This window comes from Sus scrofa, chromosome 14 (assembly GCF_000003025.6).
Source record: "Sus scrofa isolate TJ Tabasco breed Duroc chromosome 14, Sscrofa11.1, whole genome shotgun sequence".
Taxonomy (NCBI): domain Eukaryota; kingdom Metazoa; phylum Chordata; class Mammalia; order Artiodactyla; family Suidae; genus Sus; species Sus scrofa.
In genome coordinates, this window is record NC_010456.5 from 73,465,485 (window position 1) to 73,484,807 (window position 19,323).

The 19,323-nt window shown below is 53.9% G+C and overlaps 1 protein-coding gene across 1 annotated transcript in view; it reads left to right on the forward strand.

Annotated features, from left to right (window-relative positions):
- PALD1 (phosphatase domain containing, paladin 1) overlaps positions 1-18,822 on the forward strand; it is an 83,319-nt gene extending 64,497 nt beyond the window's left edge. Inside the window, 2 exon segments of the mRNA XM_021073790.1 lie at positions 14,584-14,739; positions 17,084-18,822. Of these exon segments, the coding sequence (XP_020929449.1) occupies positions 14,584-14,739; positions 17,084-17,236 (309 nt within the window). The 3' untranslated portion in view covers positions 17,237-18,822.

Below are 19,323 nucleotides of genomic sequence, written 5' to 3' on the forward strand. Positions count from 1 at the left end.
ACCTTTGCCTCTTCTAGACATTTCATATAAATGGAACTATACACTTTTTGGTCCTTTGTGACTGGCTTCTTTTTCTTAGCATGTTTGAACATGAATCAGTATTTCCTTCTTTTCTATGACTGAATGCTGTTCTGTTGTGTGGATCTATCACATTTTGTTTGTCTCTTCTGCCTTTGGTGGACATTGGCTTGTTTCCACTTTTCGGCTATTAGGAATATAATGCTGCTGTGAGCATTCATGTACACGATTTTGTGTGGACATGTTTTCAGTCCTTTTGGATAGGTATGTAGGAGTGGAATTGCTGGGTCATTTTATAACTCTAGGTTTCGTCTCTTGGGAACTGCCAGACTTTTCTGAAGTGGCTGCACCATTATCCATTCTCCTTGGCAGTGTGCGAAGGTTCCAGTTTCTCCACATCCTCTCCAGCACTAGTGATTGTCCTTTTTTTTTTCCTTCTTTTTGTCTTTTTAGGGCCGCACCTGCAGCATATGCAGGTTCCCAGGCTAGGGGTTGAATCGAAGCTACAGCTGCTGGCCTGCGCCACAGCTGTAGCAGTGCTGGATCCAAGCCACATCTGTGACCTACACCACAGCTCACGGCAACGCTGGATCCTTAACCCACTGAGTGGGGCCAGGGATTGAACCTGCATCTTCATGGTTACTAGTCAGGAGCCACAACGGGAACTCCTAGTGATTGTCCTTTTTGATTCGAGCTATCCCATTGGATGTGAATGCTGCTTTATCATGGTTTTGATTTGCATTTCTCTTATGACTAATGTTAATCATCTCTTCCTGAGCTTATTGGCCATTTTTGTATCTTTCTTGGGGATTTGTCTATTCAGATCCTTTGCCCATTTTTACATTGGTTTTTTAATCTTTTTATTATTAAGTCATATGTAGTTTTTCATATATGCTAAATATCCTTATATATTTCAGAGACATATCAGATATATGATTTGCAAAACTTTTTTCCCTATTTTTGAGGTTGTCTTCACTGTCTTGATGACGTCCTTTGAAGCATGCAAGTTTTAAATTTTTTTTTTTTTTTTTTGTCTTTTTAGGGCTTCACTCGCAGCATTTGGAGTGTGGCCCTAAAAAGTTCCCAGGCCTATTCTACAGGTCGAGTCAGAGCTATAGCTGTTGGCCTATGCCACAGCCACAGCAACACGGGATCCAAGCCACATTTGTGACCTACACCACAGCTCATGGCAACACCAGATCCTTAACCCACTGAGCGAGGCAGGGATCGAACCTGCGTCCTCATGGATACTAGCCAGATTCACTTCCACTGAGCCACTATGGAAACGCCAAGTTTTAAATTTTGACTGTGTCCAGTTTATCTGTTTTTCCTCTTGTTGCTTGTGCTTCTGGTGACATGCTTAATCTAAGACCATAAGGATTTTACCCCTGTTTTCTTCTGAAAATATTATAGTTAGAACTCTTATTTAGTCTTTGATCTATTTTGAGTTAATTTTAAAATTTGAGGTGGGGTTTAACGTCATTCTTTTTGCATGTAGATAACCAGGTGTCCCAGCACCATTTGTTGAAAAGATAATTCTTTCCTCGTATGAACTATTTTGACACCCTTAAAGAAAAGCATTGACTCTAAATGTGAGGATCTATTTCTGGCTCTCAATTCTATTTCACTGATCTATTGACTGATCTGTTTGTCTACCCTATGACAATTTATAGTGTGTTCATTACTGTAGCTTTGTATTGACGTTTTTGAGACCAGGAAGTGTAAGTTCTCCAGCTATGATTTTCTTTTTCAGGATTTTTTTATTCTTCTAGGTCCCTTGCATTTCCACACGGATTGTAGGCTCAGCTTGTCAATTTCTGCAAAGATGCCGACTGAGATTTTGATAGGGATTGCACTGCATCCGTTTAGGGAGTATTGCCGTGTTAACAATAGTCACTCTTCTGATCCATGAAAATGAGATAGCTTTCCATGTATTTAGGTCTTCTTTAATTTCTCACATGATGTTTTAAAGTTTCCACAATGTAAATTTTATACTTCCTATGTCACATTTATTCCTGAGTATTTTACTATTTTTATGCTATTGTAAGTGGAATTGATTTCTTAATTTCATTTTTTTTAGTTTGTTCACTGCTACTGTATAGAAATACAACTGATATTTGTATATGGTTCTTCTGTCTTCAGTCTGGAGAACTCATTTATTAGTTCTAATACTTTTACTTTTTTAGAGAATTCCTTAAGAATTTTCTATATGCAAGATCATGTCGTCTGCAAATAGATTTTTCTTTTCAATCTGGAGGGATGCCTTTTATTAATTTTCTTGTCTGATTGCCCTGGCAAGATCTTCCTGCACAATGTTGACTAGAAGTGCCAGGAGCAGACATCATGGTCTTATTCCTGATCTTAAAAGGAAAGCTTTCAGAGTTCTCATTGTGGCTCAGCAGAAGCAAACCTGACTCGTATCCATAAGGATGTGGGTTTGATCCCTGGCCTCCTTCAGTAGGTCAAGGATCCGGCATTGTCGTGAGCTGTGGCGTAGGTCATAGATGAGACTAGGATCCCTCACTGCTGTGGCTGTGGTGGAGGCGGCAGTTGCAGCTCCAATTTGACCCCTCGCCTGAGAACTTCCATATGCCATGGGTGCAGCCCTAAAAAGCAAGGCAAAAAAAAAATAAAAGAGGAAAGCTTTCAGTCTTTCACTATTAAGTATGATTTCATAGACTTCTTTTGTCAGATTGCAGAAATTTCCTTCCATTTGTAGTTTACTAAGTGTGTGTGTGTGTTTTTTTTTTTTTTTTTAATGATGAGATGTTAAATATTATCAAATGCTTTTTCTCTGTCCATTGAGATGATTCTCTGGTTTTTGCCCTTTCTTCCTTTGGGATAGGTTATTGTTTGAATTGATCTTTGGGTATTAAACCAAGCTTGCATTCCTGAGATTAAACCCTAGTTGGTCATGGTATGTGACTGTCTTTAGATATTGCTGCCTTTGCTTTGTTGAGGATTTTTGCCTCCCATTCATCAGCGCTATTGATCTGTGGTTTTTCCTATGAGGTGTTTGGTTTGGCATTAGGATGACACTGGCCTCATCATAGAATGTTACCCTCTCACTTTTTACAGATGCAGAGACAGGAGAGGGAGAGAGGGTATCACAAGCGCATTAGTCAGCGGGGCTGGCATGCCGGAATACCACAGACTGCATGCCTTAACCAGCACACAGCTATTTTCTCTCAGTTCTGGAGGCTGGCAAGTCCACGGTCAGGGTTCTGGCTGATTGGGTTTCTAGTGAGGGCTCTCATCCTGGCTTACGTACAGTCGCTTTCTCATTGTGTCCTCACACGGCCTGTCCTCACGGGTATGTGTGTGTGTGTGTGTGCGTATGTGTGTGTGTACAGAGAGGAGAAGGGAGGGGGGCTCTCTGGTATCTCTTTATAAGGACACGAATCTCAGAGTTTGGAAGGGCTGTTGGAGAAAACAGAAAGAACCCAAGCACCCTTATTCCTATAGTCAGGGTGTCACACACCCGTGTTAACAGAAGGAAGGACCTTTCTAGGGTTGCCAATGTGTGACCTTGTTAAACACGCCCATGTGGGGGGGGAGGAAGGAAGGAAAGGAGCAAAAATGAACAAACCCAACTACCATCTCCTATGGCTGGCATCTCATAAGAGAAAGGATATTTTAACACCAGCAAAATAGAGTGGCTGTTCTCAGGCTAGAGGACAGTCCTTGAAAAGACTTCTATTTCTAAATGCCTGTGGACTTGGGAAACTGGCCGTGGACCTAGATTTGGGGAATTACTGCTGCTTCTGGCAACGAGGCCAGTGTTTACTTTAGTCAGAAAGGCAGAATGCCTCCTGCTGGGTCCCCCTGTGTTCCGCCTGGCCTGGCCAGACCCAGAGCCAAGACGGGTCTAAGGCCAGGGTGATCTGAGCCGTTCCAGCTGATTTGAAGGGGCACGTGGCCAGCCGGGCCTGTGTGTGTGGATCCTGAAACGCACTTATTACGAGCTTTGTGGCCCAGCGTCAATCCATGTAGATGGGAAGGAAGCAGGTTAGATAGTTCTGGGCTGATAAGGGGGAGGGCAGGGGTGTGGGAGTTGGAGGGAGCTGGGTTCTGGCCGCACCATCTTCATACTCTGACCGCATGTCCCCTCACCTGCTGGCTGAACTGATGCTCCTTCCTGGCCCGGGCTGTGTGTGGGAAGGATGTGGGGTCTAGAAGCACCGGGTTTGGCTGGCGCATGGTAAATCCTGGAAAATGGGAGGCCCAAGGGTCACTGTACGGCAGAGTGTCCTGTGATGTTCTTCCTAACTTCAGCTCCCCCTGAATGGACTCTCAAGTTTTAGTGCCAAGGGACTTGGAGAGCATCTGGCCCCTCTGTGTATAGCTGAGCAGCAGAGCAGGCTGCCCCGGCCCCATGTGACTTGATGGCAGAGCAGGAACTCCCAGCCCTGAGCCCTCCTGCCCTGCGGCACCTGTGACCAGAGTCTTGGCCCCTGGTTCCCTCGTGAGTAGTGGAGCGCTTGCCGAGGCTTCAGAGGCAGCTGCTTCTCCCTGCTTTCCCTCTGATGGGCTGACTCCTCTGTGTCTTAACCCTGGTTTCTGGCTGTTTGCTTTCACACTGGAAGTCCCCAGGTGCTCGGTACAGGTGGGGATCCTGCATATGCAGGTGAGGCTCCTTTACCTGGTTGCCCCCCCAACCTCTGAATGGAAATGGACCCAAGCCGAGGCTCAGGTGGGGCTGTACCGCCTACACAGGCTCCATTTGTCTGGGAGCTTCTCAGGTCCCGTCCACGTCCTGCCCATTGGAAGGTTTCCTCCCAGGAGCCCCCAGCCTCGGGATTCTGAGACTCTCCCCAGCACATGGCTCCCTGGCCTCCTGCCCTGCCCCTGGAGCCCCAGACAGTGCCTTTCCCTTCCCTGGCCCCTGCCAGCTCCAGCAGTCCGCTGACACCTCAGTAACAAGCGATTAAGAAAACAGCTCCTGGAACTTGGCGAGGGCACTTCTGCCAGCGATAAAACTATTTCAGGGCCCTCGGGGAGATGAGTGGGGGAACACGGAGGTTGCCGCTCTGCCTTGGATCAGAAAGGAGGGCTCAGAGTGTGTCTAAGTCCCCGTCTGCATGGTGAGGTCACCCAGCAGTGATGAGGACTGTCGGTAGCTTGTCTGTGGTTATGGCAGCGATGTTAGACCACTGCCCAGCCTCCCAGCGATGGTTTCGGTTTTGCCTCTCCCTTTCTGGTCCTCGTGCACCTGCACGCACTTCCTGTCCCAGGTGTGACTATTGTGCGTGCACAGGCTGACCTGCTCATTGACCTGGATGAGGTTGCATTTAAATGCGCTCAGCTGGCGCATGCTTACTGTGCGCCTGTCCTGTGTCTGGGGGTGGAACGGTGAGTGAAGCTTCACTGAGCTTATATTCTAGTAGAAGGAGGAGGGGCTTATGGACACATAGCTCATGGACACTTCAGCCTGTCTGTTGAAGAACCTTTAAATCATCATACCTCATGTCGGCATAACACGCAGGTGAGTGGGTATGCCCTGTGTCACCTGCTCTTGTGTGGAGGTGGTCCATGAGATTACTTCCTGTTCTCTGGACAGGTGATGATACAGTGAACCTCCCAGTGCAAGCTGCTCTTTCATTTGTGTAGTTTGCTTCTGTGGGCTGGTTCTTAGAGGTAGGATTATTGACCGAATTGAAAAGTAGGAACTTTTTTTTTTTTTTTCAATTATTTTGGAAAATTTCTAACAGAAAATTTCAAAACAGGGAGAATAATTTCATGAAGTTTTGTGTGCCCATCTACCAGCTTCAGGAGTCAGGGCCAGTCTGATTTCACCCAGAGCCCCGACAGTGCCCACACCACCCCCACTGGATGATTGTGAAGCACATCACAGCCCTCATGTTACTTCCTCTGTAAACGTTTCAGCACATACCTTAAAGAAGGGGGAGCTTTTAACACAGATCATCCTAACGCCATTATCACACCTAAAGCAGCAGTGATTTCTCATCCTCCAGTACCCGGTCCGTGTTAGGTTTTCTCACTCATCTCACAAAGTCTTTCTGCAACTGGATCAGGACCCAGACAAGAGCCACAGCTGGCATTTGGCTGTTGAGGCCCTTGGGTCGCATTGAATCTAGAACATTTCTCCTCCTTTCCTCCCCCCAAAGTGAGTGTGGTGAGGTAATGGGGTTGTCTTACCTGGCATCCCGAAGTCTGTGTCTTGCTAATTGCACCCCTGGATTTAGTTGAGCCTGTGTTGCAGTTCCTGGGCTTCCTGTAATTGAGTGGAATGGAGGCTTGATCAGATTCGGCTTGGTTTTGGCTGTCACAGTCATGGGTGGTGCCGGGGGCTGCCACCGGGGCACGGAAGGTCCCATGGTCTCTCTTGTGACGTGGCAGCTGCCAGTGCTCATCCCCTGGATTCCTGATTTCATTGGGGGTTTGCAAAAAGGCTCTGGTTCCCTCTGCATTAGGTAATTGCAGTATTTCCAGCAGGGGTCTTCCCCGAGGTGCAGTGAGGGCAGGGAGGCAGGGCCACTGCTTGCTGGATTTACGTGTCCCTAGATGAGGTATGGGAGAGGCTTCTGTGATGCTGAGGCAAAGGATTCGGTGAGCCCTGCTGTTCCCCCATACCCGGATGTGATGAGGGTCCTGGTGCCTGGGTGGGGTGGGCTGGGAGAGGGGAGCCACAGGGGACCCAGGCCCCATGTATCCTTGGCCAACCCAGGACCAGCCTGGGAGATGTCCACGCCAGGTGGACTGGACATTTTCCCATCCACAGTCTGGCTCCATCTTCCCTGTGCCTGTGCCCGGCACAGTAGCTTGTGCCGTTACCTCCATTTGGGGAAGGGAGGCACTGGGCCTGCCTGAGAACACACTACTTTTGAGACCCCAGGCCCTGGCTCCAGATCAGGCCCCCTTCACTGGGCCACATGGCCGCCCAAGGAGGAGGTGGCACAGCTTGTCTCCCTTGCCCATGGCCAGCCTCACTGGGAGAAAAATAAGGCCTGGCAGGCGTGCTCCTTGCCCCTGTCTTCCCACCTGCGTAGGGGGAGGAGACCAGAGGACAGGAACACATCCCAGACTCCAGTCCTGGCTGCAGAGGAGCATGGGACCAAGCCACACACACATTTTCCATGGAGACACGCCTTCCCTGATGTAGCGGTCTTGGCCCCGCTGTCTGAGCAGGCCTGTCTCCGGCTGCCTGGCCTCCGGGGGCTGCAGTCCATGATGCCCCCTCCATTCTCTTGGGTGTCAGTGAGGTCGGGTCAAGGCCTGATCACCCGCTGTGTGTGCAGGGTCCAGAATGCTCAGGGTATTTTGCCTTTTTTTTTTTTTTTTGATTGTCTTTTCTAGGGCCACATCCGTGGCATATGGAGGCTCCCAGGCTAGGGGTCTCATCGGAGCTCTTGCTACTGGGCTATGCCACAGCCACAGCAATGCCAGATCTGAGCCACGTCTGCAACATACACCACAGCTCACGGCAACGCCGGATCCTTAACCCACTGAGCGAGGCTAGGGATCGAACCCACAACCTCATGGTTTCTAGTCAGATTCGTTAACTACTGAGCCACGATGGGAACTCCAGAATGCTCAGGGTATTAAAAAAAATTCCTCAAAGGGAAAAATGAAAGAGAAAACCCTTTGAACTAAGCCACTCTGTGAGGTTGGGATAGAGGTGAGAAGACTGGGCCCCTGAGTGAGGAGAACCCAGGATGGCCCAGCCCACAGCGGTGACACCATCTGGTGAATGAGTTGTTTTCTGCTGGGCCTGGAAAAGGAAAATATTTGTGACAGAAACCAAGGTCAGGGCTCCTGGAGGAAGTCCTGTTAGACTCATTAGTGCCAGGGGAACTTTCCTTAGCCGTGGCTAGTGATGTTGATTCTTAGTATCCTGTGTTTAAAACTGTATGATGTGTCTCCCATTGGTCTCTTCAGAAAGAGTTTGAAGGAAATCTGAGGTGAAGGTGGCCACAGGGAGAGAAGTAAACTGTCTTTTGGCCTCCAGTTGAGATTTCTTTTAAAAAGGCTGTGATGCTTTAGCTTGGAGCAGTGCTTTTTGAGTTTTCTGAGAACTTCCCTGTCTCCTCTGGCCCTCAGAGTAGCTGGTGAGGTAATGAGGGTGGGTTTTATTAGACCCATTTTACAGAGGGAGACACCAAGGCCTAATGAAGTTTGGAGACCAGCCAGAGGCAGGATCTGAACCTGTCTCCCAGCTCCTCAACCTACCTTCCTTCCCCTCACCGTGACGGCCACAGCTCAGGGGACGGTTCTCTGGTGGCAGAAAAAAGGGGTTAACAAGGAAGCCACCAGCCCCTCCCGGATGCCCCACCCTTGGCTGGTGCAGAGCTGCTCAGAGTCAGAGAGGTCCAGCTCAGCACCCCAAGGACCAAGATCTTTTCTTAAGAAAATCGTAAAGAGAGACAGCGCTGGCTCTGAGCCGCAGCTGGGTCTCTCTTAGTCTCTCTAAGATTCTTGCTTGGCCCAAGTCACTCCCTGGAGACCTCACTGCAGTAGGTCATGTGTCTCCTGGGTCCAGGCTGTGCAAGTAGAGCAGCCCTGGGATGCTGGGGAGCTGTCACAGAACTAAGACAGAAGGAAAGGATTGTTTCGCAAGGCTCTCACTGGTCCCAGATAGGGCCAGCGGGTCGGCTGTTGGGCGGAGTGTGTGCGTGACGGGGTGCATGTGAGTGTGGAAGTGTGAGTATGTGTGAGTGCACTCATGTTCCCAGTGGCCGAGACCTCCCTCACTTTCCCTTCCTTCCCACTGTCCACCGGAGCTGGAACTACTTCCGCCTTCCCCGGGGGGACTTGCCTAGTTGGCTCAGCAGCGGCCATCCAGTGAGCACTGCCAGCCTGCCCGGGCTTGGTTTCTGAGGGTATACCACCAGGCTTGAGATGTTCAGCAGTTTGGGAGGGGTGTAGATCTCAGCCCCAGCCTCCCCTCCCCCCTTTCCTCAGCCAGCACACTCCCCGTCTCCTGGGACCCTGCCTCTGTGCTTACTGTCATTGTCAGTGTTGTGGTTGTCACCAGGGGTGCCTGTCTCTGCTGCTCGTCTGTGCTCCATGTGCGTGGGCTCATCAGACCCTGCCAACTCCTGACTCAGACCCTGTCTGACACAAGTAGGGCTCCACAGAGGTCTGATCTGAGTGGCTGGAAAGGGGAAAGTTGAGTAAGTCATAAGTCATTCTGTAATTAAATGGGAAACCTGCTCCCTACTGTCTCTATACCTTTTGGTTCTTTGTCCCTGTTGTTAGTCTCCAGGAGAGGGCGCTCTTCTCCAGCAACCGAAAGAGCCCAGGCTCTGGGGTTAGAAATTCAGGTTCTAGCTCTGGCTCTGCTAGTAACTTCCAGTGCAACCTTGGTCAAGTCGCTCTAAGCTGCCTGGGCCTCTGCTTTTCCAGCTGTCACCTGGGGACACTACTGCTGCCCTGCCTACTTTGAGGGGTGGCGGGGAGTGGGAGCACCAGTCTGGGTACTGGTGGGATGGGAGTAGAGTGTAAGGTGGCTGGGACACCAGGCTGACTCCCTGGGCTATGAGCAGGGACATTGGGCTCCTAAGACTGGGACCAAGTCTGGTCGCCACTGAACCCCAGAGCCTGGCCTCGGGGTGAACAATATTTGTTGAGTGAAGAGCACACAGAAAAGCCCCTGGTGCCAAGTTTAGCCCCTTCATGCTTTGAAAGTGCTGATCAAAATAGGACATCTTTGGGAAGTTCCTATTGTGGCTCAGCGGGTTAAGAACCCAACTAGTACCTATAAGGATGTAGGTTCGATCCCTGGTCTTGCTCAGCTTGTTAAGGATCTGGTGTTGCCGTGAGCTGTGGTGTAGGTTGAAGATACAGCTCAGATCTGGTGTTTCTGTGGCTGTGGTGTAGGTGGCAGCGGCAGCTTCTATTTGACCCCTAGCCTGGAAACTTCCATATGCCACAGGTGCGCCCTAAAATGAAAAAATAATGACATCTTTGGAAAACTAGTTACCTGCCTCTGGGCCGAGGGCCACTTTCTCTCTTCTAGGGACTAGTTTTGGAAAGTTTCTTGGTGCTTGAGGCCGCTCTGCCCCACAGGCCTGAGGATGGAGCCTGCAGGGGTGCATGCAAAACCCTCAAGGAGAGGGGTGACATTGAACTTTGAGAAGGAGGATGCAGTCGGAGCTCTGGGACCCTGCCCCGCAGAAACTGACCATCTTGAAGGGCTGTCAGCTGCCTGCCCAGCCTGGACCCCACCTCAGCTGAAAGACAGTGGTCACCAGCCCATGCTTGTTCCTGGGGAGTGGGTGGGAGGCTTCCGAAATGAAGTCACATCCTAGCAGAGTCGTTCTGGTCCAGGTTGAGAATAGACAGCAGGGGCAGGGGGAGGGCAGTGGCAGGGAAGCTCATCAGGCACCATCACGGAGTTGAGGCAGCTTGACTGGGGCGCGAGAGTTGGGTGGCCTCTGGGAGTGTGTTGACGTAGCAACCACAAGATTCCCCGATTGGTTGGATGCGGGGCTGAGAGAGGGAGAGGTCGAGGAGAAATGTTGGGTTGGCCTGAGCAGCAGGAAGGACGCAGTTGCCTCTGACGTGGCAAGCTTGTGCAGGGGGCAGGTGTGGGCAGTGCTCTGGAGGTCCGTTTGGGGTGTTTTGGAATTTGCGGAGCCTTAACTGTATCTGCGTGGAGCGCTTGAACAGCGGTTGCATGTCTGAGTCTGGAGTCCCGGGTACAGGGGCCTGTGTGGGAGTCCCCAGGGTCGAGTCTGGGATCTGGGTTCCAGATGACGCTGAGTGTTTGAGACGGAGTCAGGCGATGAAAGGCGAGTGCCTACTGACCAGCCAGGCACCCTCTGCACACAGGGTCCTGGTCAGACACTTGGGGCTGTGGGGGGGAGGTGGAGCTGGAAACCTGGTTATCATCTGGTGCATTTCCCCTGGCTGCCCGCTGTCCTGGAGAGACCACTCGTGCCTTGGCAGAGCAAGCAGAACCCCTCAAGATGGAATGTAACACAGCAGTTAATGAACTGGCTCAGGACAGAGGAGGCGGAGAAGGGCGCCGTGTGGGGCGGGGCAGGGGGCCTATCCTGGGCCCTGGAGAGGCAAGCTGAACAGGCCAGGCCAGGCCAGGCGGAGGGGAGGGCATCCAGGCAGGGGGAAGAGAGGAGGGGGTAGAAAGAAGGACAGAGGCAAGAGTGAGGCAGGAAGTGGCTGAACTTGATTGTGGTGAAAGGGGCTGGGGTGGCAGGAGAGGTCAGATTTTGGACTTCATGTCTTGGCTTGGAACTCGGACCTTGCTGAGTCTTGTCTGCAAGATGGAAAGTCCCTCTTGCTTCGTGGGGTTGCTGGGAGGGTATATTAGAATCTCATCATCAGATCTGTGTGTGACATGCTCGGTCCGGCACCAGTGTGCAGAAAGCTCTGGACACACCTGGGGGGCTTTGCAGCCTGGCACCCATGGGCCTCTTCCCGGTGGTGCAGCGAAGAGCAGAGCTTCAGGAGAGCCACTGCTGGCACTGCCACGCCGGCGTGGATGCGGTGCAGACCAGAGGCTTGAGAGGCCTGAGATGCCCAGCGCCCCGGCCACCATTCCTGGACCCTGTCTATTTTAAAGCTTAGTCCCCAGAGGACGAGGAAGGCTTGTCTGCTCCACCTCAGCTAATGACAGCCTGGCCTACTGGGCCATTTAAAGACAGCTCCACTATTTTTATCTCCTGGAGGCGGCTGGCCTGTCCTCCCCAGACAGTGCCACCATGGGAGGGGGGGGGATTTTAAGGAAACCAGGGCTTCGCCAGGAAGATGGATCATTGTCTCAAATCACAGACTGCAGTCGGGCAGGATGTGCCCACGGAACCTTATGGGGGACTGGCAGGCGTCACCTTGACCCAGGGGCCTGAATTTAGAGATAATTCCACCCTACCTTGCCAGAATGGCTTGGAAGAAATCGCTCTACCTCCCACCCCAAATGTTCCTTATCCTCACTGGTGTCTCTGGGGGCAGCTGGCTTCTGTGCCCACGGGCTCAGGGGCACAAGAGGGTAGGGCTGGTGTGGCTGTGTCCCTGTGCCAGGCCGGGAGCTGAGGGCTCTTCACCCCGCAGGACGTGACTTCAGAGCTCCAGGAAGTAGTTTAAAGTGACTCTGGCCCTGGTGAGACTGTGGTCGATGCCCCTTCCTTCTTTCTAAGAAAGTGTTTCTAACTAGGCTCCTGGCCTTTGGATGGAGACTGGGCAGCTGCGTAAGGGCTGGTGTGGCCTGCGTGGCATGAAAGAGTCATCCTTAGAGACACGCGGAGTCGTGTTGTATTGGCCACAGTTGGTATTTAGGTAAAAGCTTTTATTTTTTGGTCCACTGCCTCATTTGTAAACAAAGTTGCTTTTTTTTTTTTTTTTCTTTTTTTTTGAGTACTTGGTTGGTTGATTCTTAAAACAATAGGTCCCCTGCCCCCACTCCACCCCACCCCTGTCACCATATGATTCATTTCAAAGCTCACATCCACCAGAAGCCTTCACTGGCCCCGCTGTCTGTAGAGTCAGGGCTTTGGAATCTGGGCCCCAGCTGCTACAAGCCCTCCCACCCCCGTCCCCCTTGAACCCACCTCACTCTTTGACCCTTTCCTTCCCTTCTCAGGGCGTCTTTCTTCCCCCTTCTCCCTAACCCACCTCCAATACCTCCGCTTCTTGGAGGTCGTCCCTGGTCCAGCTGCCCGCTGTGCCTCAGGCCACAGGACTGGCTGCATCAGACATGGGGTGGGGCCTGGGCGAGCCCCACTTCTGTGCAGTGGCTCCTTTCCCATTCCATCACTGGTTGGACCCGTGTGGCTCTGCAGGGCTTCCAGGTGCCTCCTCACACTGTAGTCTCCTGACTGGCGGACCTCCAGCAATGTGGGGCTGAGAGTTTAAATGGCAGAACCAAGACCACAACCCAATCCTGTCTCCCAGGGAGTCAGGGCACTCCCTCACCCCCGCCCCAGGCCCTGTCCACCTCTGCTCCATCCCCACAACTCCAGAGCTCCTTCTGGGTAGTGTGGGTGGGCCAGCTGTGCAAGTTACTGTCCACTCACGTGACCCTGGGTGACCCTGGGAGCAAAGGCAGCAGAGGCACCCGCGGCAAAAGCAGGAGGTAGGGGAGCCCAGACCCCACAAGCAAGGCCACTCCAGCTTCCGGTTCTTGGGGCTGTGGGTCATGTCATGTCTGGGGTGGGGGATGTACCCTGCAGCCTTTCTGAAGTGGCCTGGAGGAGACACACGTAGGCTGACATTGTGTGCCTGCGTGGGAAGGCTTCCAGCTGTGGTCCAGCTGTTGGGAGACTGCCCTCCCTGGTTCCCGGAGGCCTGGGGGCTGGCTGTGCCTCTCTCAGATGTTCTGGGTGCCAGAGGGCGTGACCGCTATGCCACATCCTTTTCTAGGGTGCTGTTGTGGGCCCTGGGTAAGAGGTGGGGGTGCAAGGTGAGATGTGGTGCTCCCCCCTCCAGGCTCCCCCCAGGGAAGCCGTCCATCCTCGGTGAGTTAGGAGAGCAGCGGGTGTGGTGGCGGAGACACTCTGCAGGCTTTGTGTGTCCTGGGCCTTTTCTGCTGGTCTGCTCACTACTGCTTCGCACACTGAGGAGAACTGGAGAGGACCCCATGAAGTCCCCTTCCCCTGAGCTTTGGTCTCCCACGAGCCATCCGTTAACAGGTCACTCCTATGCTCCAACCTTCAGTGGTCCCCAGTACTAAAGCCAGCCCTGACCACCCAGAGTTGCCCGGGGAACTTTTCACATCCTGGTGCCCAGGCCCATCTCTCGGACGTTCTCATCTGATGGGTCTGGGCTGGGGCCCGGCCATCTGCCCACCAGGGTTGGGAGTCCGGCTTCGAGGGTAGACTGCCCAGGCGCCAGGGCCGCTCCACAGTTGGGTGTCAGCCCTGTTCCCCTCTCATCCCTTCGCTCCCTCGTCCCAGCCAAGCCAGCCCCTTCCCAGTCGCCACCTGCTGGCAGCATCCTCCCTCTGTGTCACCTTATCTGGTGTCACTGTCTCCATTCCAGTCCGCCCAGGCCCTCTTGGCCCAGCCGAATCCCACACCCTCTGGGAAGCTCGCCTTAATCTCTCGGCTGCCTCTTCTCTCCCGAGGAAAAGCGGGGGGCGGTTCAGGGAAGCTGGGTTCAGGGAAGCTGGGTTGATCTCCCCCAGCTCCCAGGTGGGAGATGTTTTCTGACTTCTGGGTGCCAGTGCGCCCTGTTGGCCACTCTTGTAACCTGGGCAGGGGTGACGTCCTTGGCCTTGCCTTCTGAATCTCTGCTTCCCATCCCTGCCCTGGGACTGAGGGCAGTAGCGTGTACGGGGGAGGTGGTGTGTGTGTGTGTGTGTGAGTCTGTGACTGTGTAGGGGGTGTGTGTGACCAAGTGCATGTGGGGTGTGAGCGGGGTGTGTGTGTGAGTGTGTATATGTGTATGACTGTGGGGTGTTTGTGTGTGTGACGTATATGGGAGTGGGAGGTGTGTGTGTGAGTCTGTGACCATGTAGGGGGTGTGTGATAGTGTGTAGGGTGTGTGTGTGTGTGTGTGTGTGTGTGTGTGTAGGGGGGGGGATGCATGTAGGGTCCTTGGGGGGATGGACCCTTCCCGCTCTGATGCCCACCCCGTGCCGTCCTCCAGGCGAGAGCAGCCAGATCGGAGCGGGAGGCGCGGCGGCTGCAGCTGCGGAGCGTGCAGTACCTGGAGCGCTACATCTGCCTGGTGCTCTTCAACGCGTACCTCCACCTGGAGAAGGCCGGCTCCTGGCAGAGGCCCTTCAGCGTCTGGATGCGGGAGGTGAGGGCGGGAGGCCAAGACTGCCCCGTGTGATTTCCGTGGGCACCTGGGGACGGGCTGCCTGTTGCATGGGCAGAGTTCTCATCTCACTCTTCTGCAGGAAGCTTCCCTCTGGCTGAGGTCTTGTCTTGTTCGGCTTTGGGTCCCCAGCATGGCACCCACGCTAGGCAGGCAGTGAGCGAATGGACGATCAAGGAGGAGAGGGGGGACAAGGCGTGTGGGGACAGCACAGAGCTGGTGCCAGATGGGCCCTGCTCCATGTGTCCCCACGGCCAACGACCCCTGGGCGCTGCTTGCCGATGGTTGTGTGCATCCCTCTCCTGTGCCCTTCCAGCTTCCCGCTCTGGCCACCTGCCACCTTTCACCCCTGACTTGGACTAGTTAGTTAAATGACCCCACTGACCTGCTGTCCTCAGCATTAAGATAGAAATAATGGAGTTCCCATCATGGTGCAGTGGTTAATGAATCTGACTAGGAACCATGAGGTTGCGGGTTCGATCCCTGGCCTTCCTCAGTGGGTTGGAGATCCGGCATTGCCGTGAGTGAGCTGTGGTGTAGGTTGTAGATGTGGCTCGGATTCTGCGTTGCTGTGGCTCTGGCGTAGGCCGGTGGCTATGGCTCCGATTGGACCCCTAGCCTGGGAATCTTCATATGCCGCGGAAGCGGCCTTAGAAAAGGCAAAAAGACAAAAAAAAAAAAAAAAGATGGAAATAACGTTGGCACAGTTGGCACCATCTCAGGAGGTCGTGGTGGGGATTCTGTGGGGTACAGACGGTGCCGTCGGCCAGAGCGTGTGCCAGCAGGTCTGCCCTACGTGGTGACTCTTACCCTCCATCCTACAGAGGAGGAGACTGAGTGCAAAGGTGTTAAAAAACGCGCCTTGTTCACAGTCAGCATTAGAGCAGGTCGCTCCAGAGCCCACGTGTCTGTCCTGCGCCAGTGCCCTCTCATGCCACCTCCCCCATCCCTCTCTGGCCCTTCCGGGTTCTTCCCCGGCTTGGCTGGTTTTCGAGGCAGAGCTGCCACCTCGGCACCTCTAGTTCAGGAGAAAGGCCTCCTTCCCCCTTGGCAAAGTGACCTATAATTACCCCTCCACCAGGATGCAGGCCCCCGCTGACCTCAACAGCCTGTCCTGGAGGTTCTAATCCAGACTCAAGGATGAAATTAGCTTTGGTGGGGCAGGAGGGCAGGAGAGTAAGAGGCTGGTGACCTCAGACAGGGTGGGTGTGGGACCGGTATAGGGGCTCAGGTAGGCGTGTGGGGTCAGAGCTGTGAGGAACCAGGGCGACAGAGGCAGGGAGGCCGGTGCAGTGCCCAGTGGCAGGAATGGTGGCTGCTGGGCATTTGCGCTGAAGACGAACCTTCAGGTGGTTCATGGGGAGATGAGTGTTGAGTAAGGAGACTTGTCGGGGGTGGGTCACACCGAGGCCACCTTGGGCCACTGTTTTGAGCGGGCCTGGGCCCAGCTTCCTCTCGGAGGTGGAGGGAGTGGGGGACCTAGGACAGTTCCACTTAAGTTCTGCTTGGAGAGCGGAAGTTGAGTGGGGCCAGGGGCTGGAGAAGAGCTTGATGCCCTCTGCAGCGGAGCCTGGGCACTGGGTGTTGAGGGCATCAAGGAGGGAGAGAACTGCTGGTCCAGCCGGGAGCATGGGTTCCAGCCACGGGGAATGAGCAGAGGGCGGGGGGAGGGTTGCCTGGGGACCTTGGTTTGGAATGGAGTCTGCATCCTCCCCCTCCCCCAGGATGGTGGAGAGAGTGGGGGACTGGTTGTTGAATGGTGTGAGTCTAGTGCCAGGGCCTGGGCCACGGGGCTGTCCAGGGAGGGTATCTGGGGAGGCCCCAGGTAGCTTGCCTGAGCTGAGGCCCATGGTGGGCCCACCTGGTCCACGGCCAGAATTCACAGCCTAGGGGCTTTTGCTAGCCCGGTATCCATGCTCCCTTCTGCTGCACTCACTGTGGGTCCAGCTGTGATGCCTGGAGCAGCTGGGCATCTGCTCCTGAGTATCCCAGTGGGAGCGGCAGGGCTGCCCAGGCATGGGGCTGTACAGGCACAGGGCGTGCGTGGCCTCCTGCGCTGCTCTCCGCTTCCTACCTGCTGAGTGCTTTGTGCAGCGCTGGTGCCAGAGGTGGCGACTGCTTTCCCACCATAAGGAAACAGGAGCTCAGAGCAAATTAATGGTAATCAATATGCAACCTTGTACAGGTCACTGAGCTGGCAAGAGCCCGGTTCTTCTGTGTCTGTCGAGCCCCGAGAGGGGAGGACGGTGTGATGGAGGGGGCAGAGGACCTGAATGACACCTTCCTGCCCCTGGAGCACTGCCCCCATCTCTGCTGTCCTCCCCAGGTGGCAGCAAAGGCCGGCATCTACGAGATCCTCAACCAGCTGGGCTTCCCTGAGCTCGAGAGCGTGGAGGACCAGCCCTTCTCGAGGCTGCGCTGCCGGTGGCAGGAGCAGAGTCACAGCCCCGAGCCCTCGGCCGCAGGGGACTTCCTGTAGGACGCGCCCCCTGCTGCCCTTGCTGTGGCCGCCGCCCGCAGGGCCACCTCCCCTATGCAGGCTGGGGGTACCTGGTGCTCTTCACTGGGGGAGGCCCTGGGAGCAGCGGGGACCCCTTTTCAATTTTGAAGGTGTTTTTTTCAGGACCATTAGCGCAGAGGGACACCTTGTAAGTGGCAGATGCCCAGTGTGGCATCCATGCCCCAAGGAGCTCACCCCCCCAAGTTGCCAAGGGAAGCTCCTCGCCACTTCCGCCCTCTCCCCTCCCCCGAGCTGTTCTCATGGCCCCCAGCACAGAGTGGCCCCAGCCAGCATTGGTTTCCTTCTCTCCTCGCTTGCTGTTTTCCCACGTGGCTTCTCCTCTTTTGCTGCCTGAGCACTGCCCTGGGAGCCCTGGGCTCCTGGGGAGTGGACAGTGCTCCAGCTGGATTGGTTCCCTTACAGGCAGCTTTCCCCGGTTTTCTTGCCTCTCATGTCCCCTGTCTCCAGCCTGGAGACCTCAAGAAGGACAGCCCCATGCCCGGTGGCCAGGCAGAGGTCTCTGTCCCTCCTTCCTTGGGCCTCTCCCCACCCCTGGGCTGGCAGAACTATGAAGGTTTCCAAGGAGCTGAGGGGAAGAAGGAGCTTCCAGAAGGTGCGTGCAGCCTCATGGAAAAGCTCCCTGGGAGCTCAGTTCCCTGGGAGCGTGGACAGGAGGGCTGGGGAAGCATGTCCTCACTGCCCCCCCCCCACACCAGCCGCCCGTGCACCCACCTGCTGCAGTGGGAGCCCGTGGACTCCTGGGTGACCCTGAGTGAGCATTGGGGCGTGTGAGAGTGGGGGGCCAGGGATGACATGAGGGGCCTTCCTCCCTGAGCGCCCTTGAGCTGCCTTCCAGTGGGAGCAGCAGGGGCCAAGTGTTGCTGCGTTAGCAGCTGCCAGGCAGCTCCGGGCAGGTGGTGGAAGGATGCTTGGAGGGGCTGGCGAGGCAAGCCTGTTGATCTGAGAATGTGGCTCTCCCTCTGGGGACTGGTCTCCGCCGAATCGCAGGGGCTGAACCGTGGGCATGCTGTCCACCTGGCCTGGCTCGTTGGGGCGAAAGAGGCCTCCATTGGCTGCGTACCGACCTTTGTGCAGAAAAACAGGTGATGTGTCACTGGTGATATTTGAAAAGGAAGACGAGGCCAAAGTTGTTCACATCTACCTAGTATTGGAAAATATTTGAACATCTTGGCTGAATTCTTTTGCAAATCTACTGTATGTCTGTTCACTACCTTTTCAGATTTGTTATTTTTGGTTTTATTTTCGCATGTAATAAAAAGTGTTAATTTCTTCGCAGACAAAGTCTAGGTGAGGGGTCAGAGATCGGGGCTGAATGGAGAGGGATCCTTTGTGTTCTCACGGTTGGCCCTGACTTTCAGCTGTGCTGGGACTACTGGCTGGTCACTTCACCTCTCTGCCTCAGTTTCCCCATCTGTAAAATGGGAGAATAATACTTGCCTACCTACCTCACAGGGGTGTTGTGAGGATTCATTTGTGATTTGTTTTGTTTTGTTTTGTTTTTGTACAGAGCTTTTGAGCATTAAAAACAGCTAAATGTGAAGTGCGCCTGGCTGCTGATGTCTTTAGTGTGGGGAAGGTATTATAGAACCGATGCAAGCTGGGGTCCCTGCTCCTTCAGAGTAAGGGTAGGAGGGCAGAGTGAGCTGAGAGCACCCCCCCTTAGTGCTCCTGATTCTCACAGAAGGTGAGTTTTTCTGGACATCCTTCTTCTTTCCCATCCCTCGTCGGGCTCTACCATCTTACCCTGAATGCCCAGGGCTGCTATGCTGAGCCCCTCTTTGAAGAAAACAGCAGAACAGGCTAATTTACACTCAAGTGTGAAGGACTGTTCTATCCAGGGAAATGGAGCAACATGGAATTTCGAGGGCTGTGAAGGTGGGTGTACCTCGGCCTCTACTTCTTTTTCTCATCCCTACAGGTCCCCCTTGATCCCTTGAGGCCCCTGAAGGCTTGTACACACTCGCATTGAGAAATTGGTATGTAAAGAGGCAGTAAGGAGAGTGAGGCAGAGAGAGTGCGAGCCCAGGCTTCTTCTCCATGAGCTC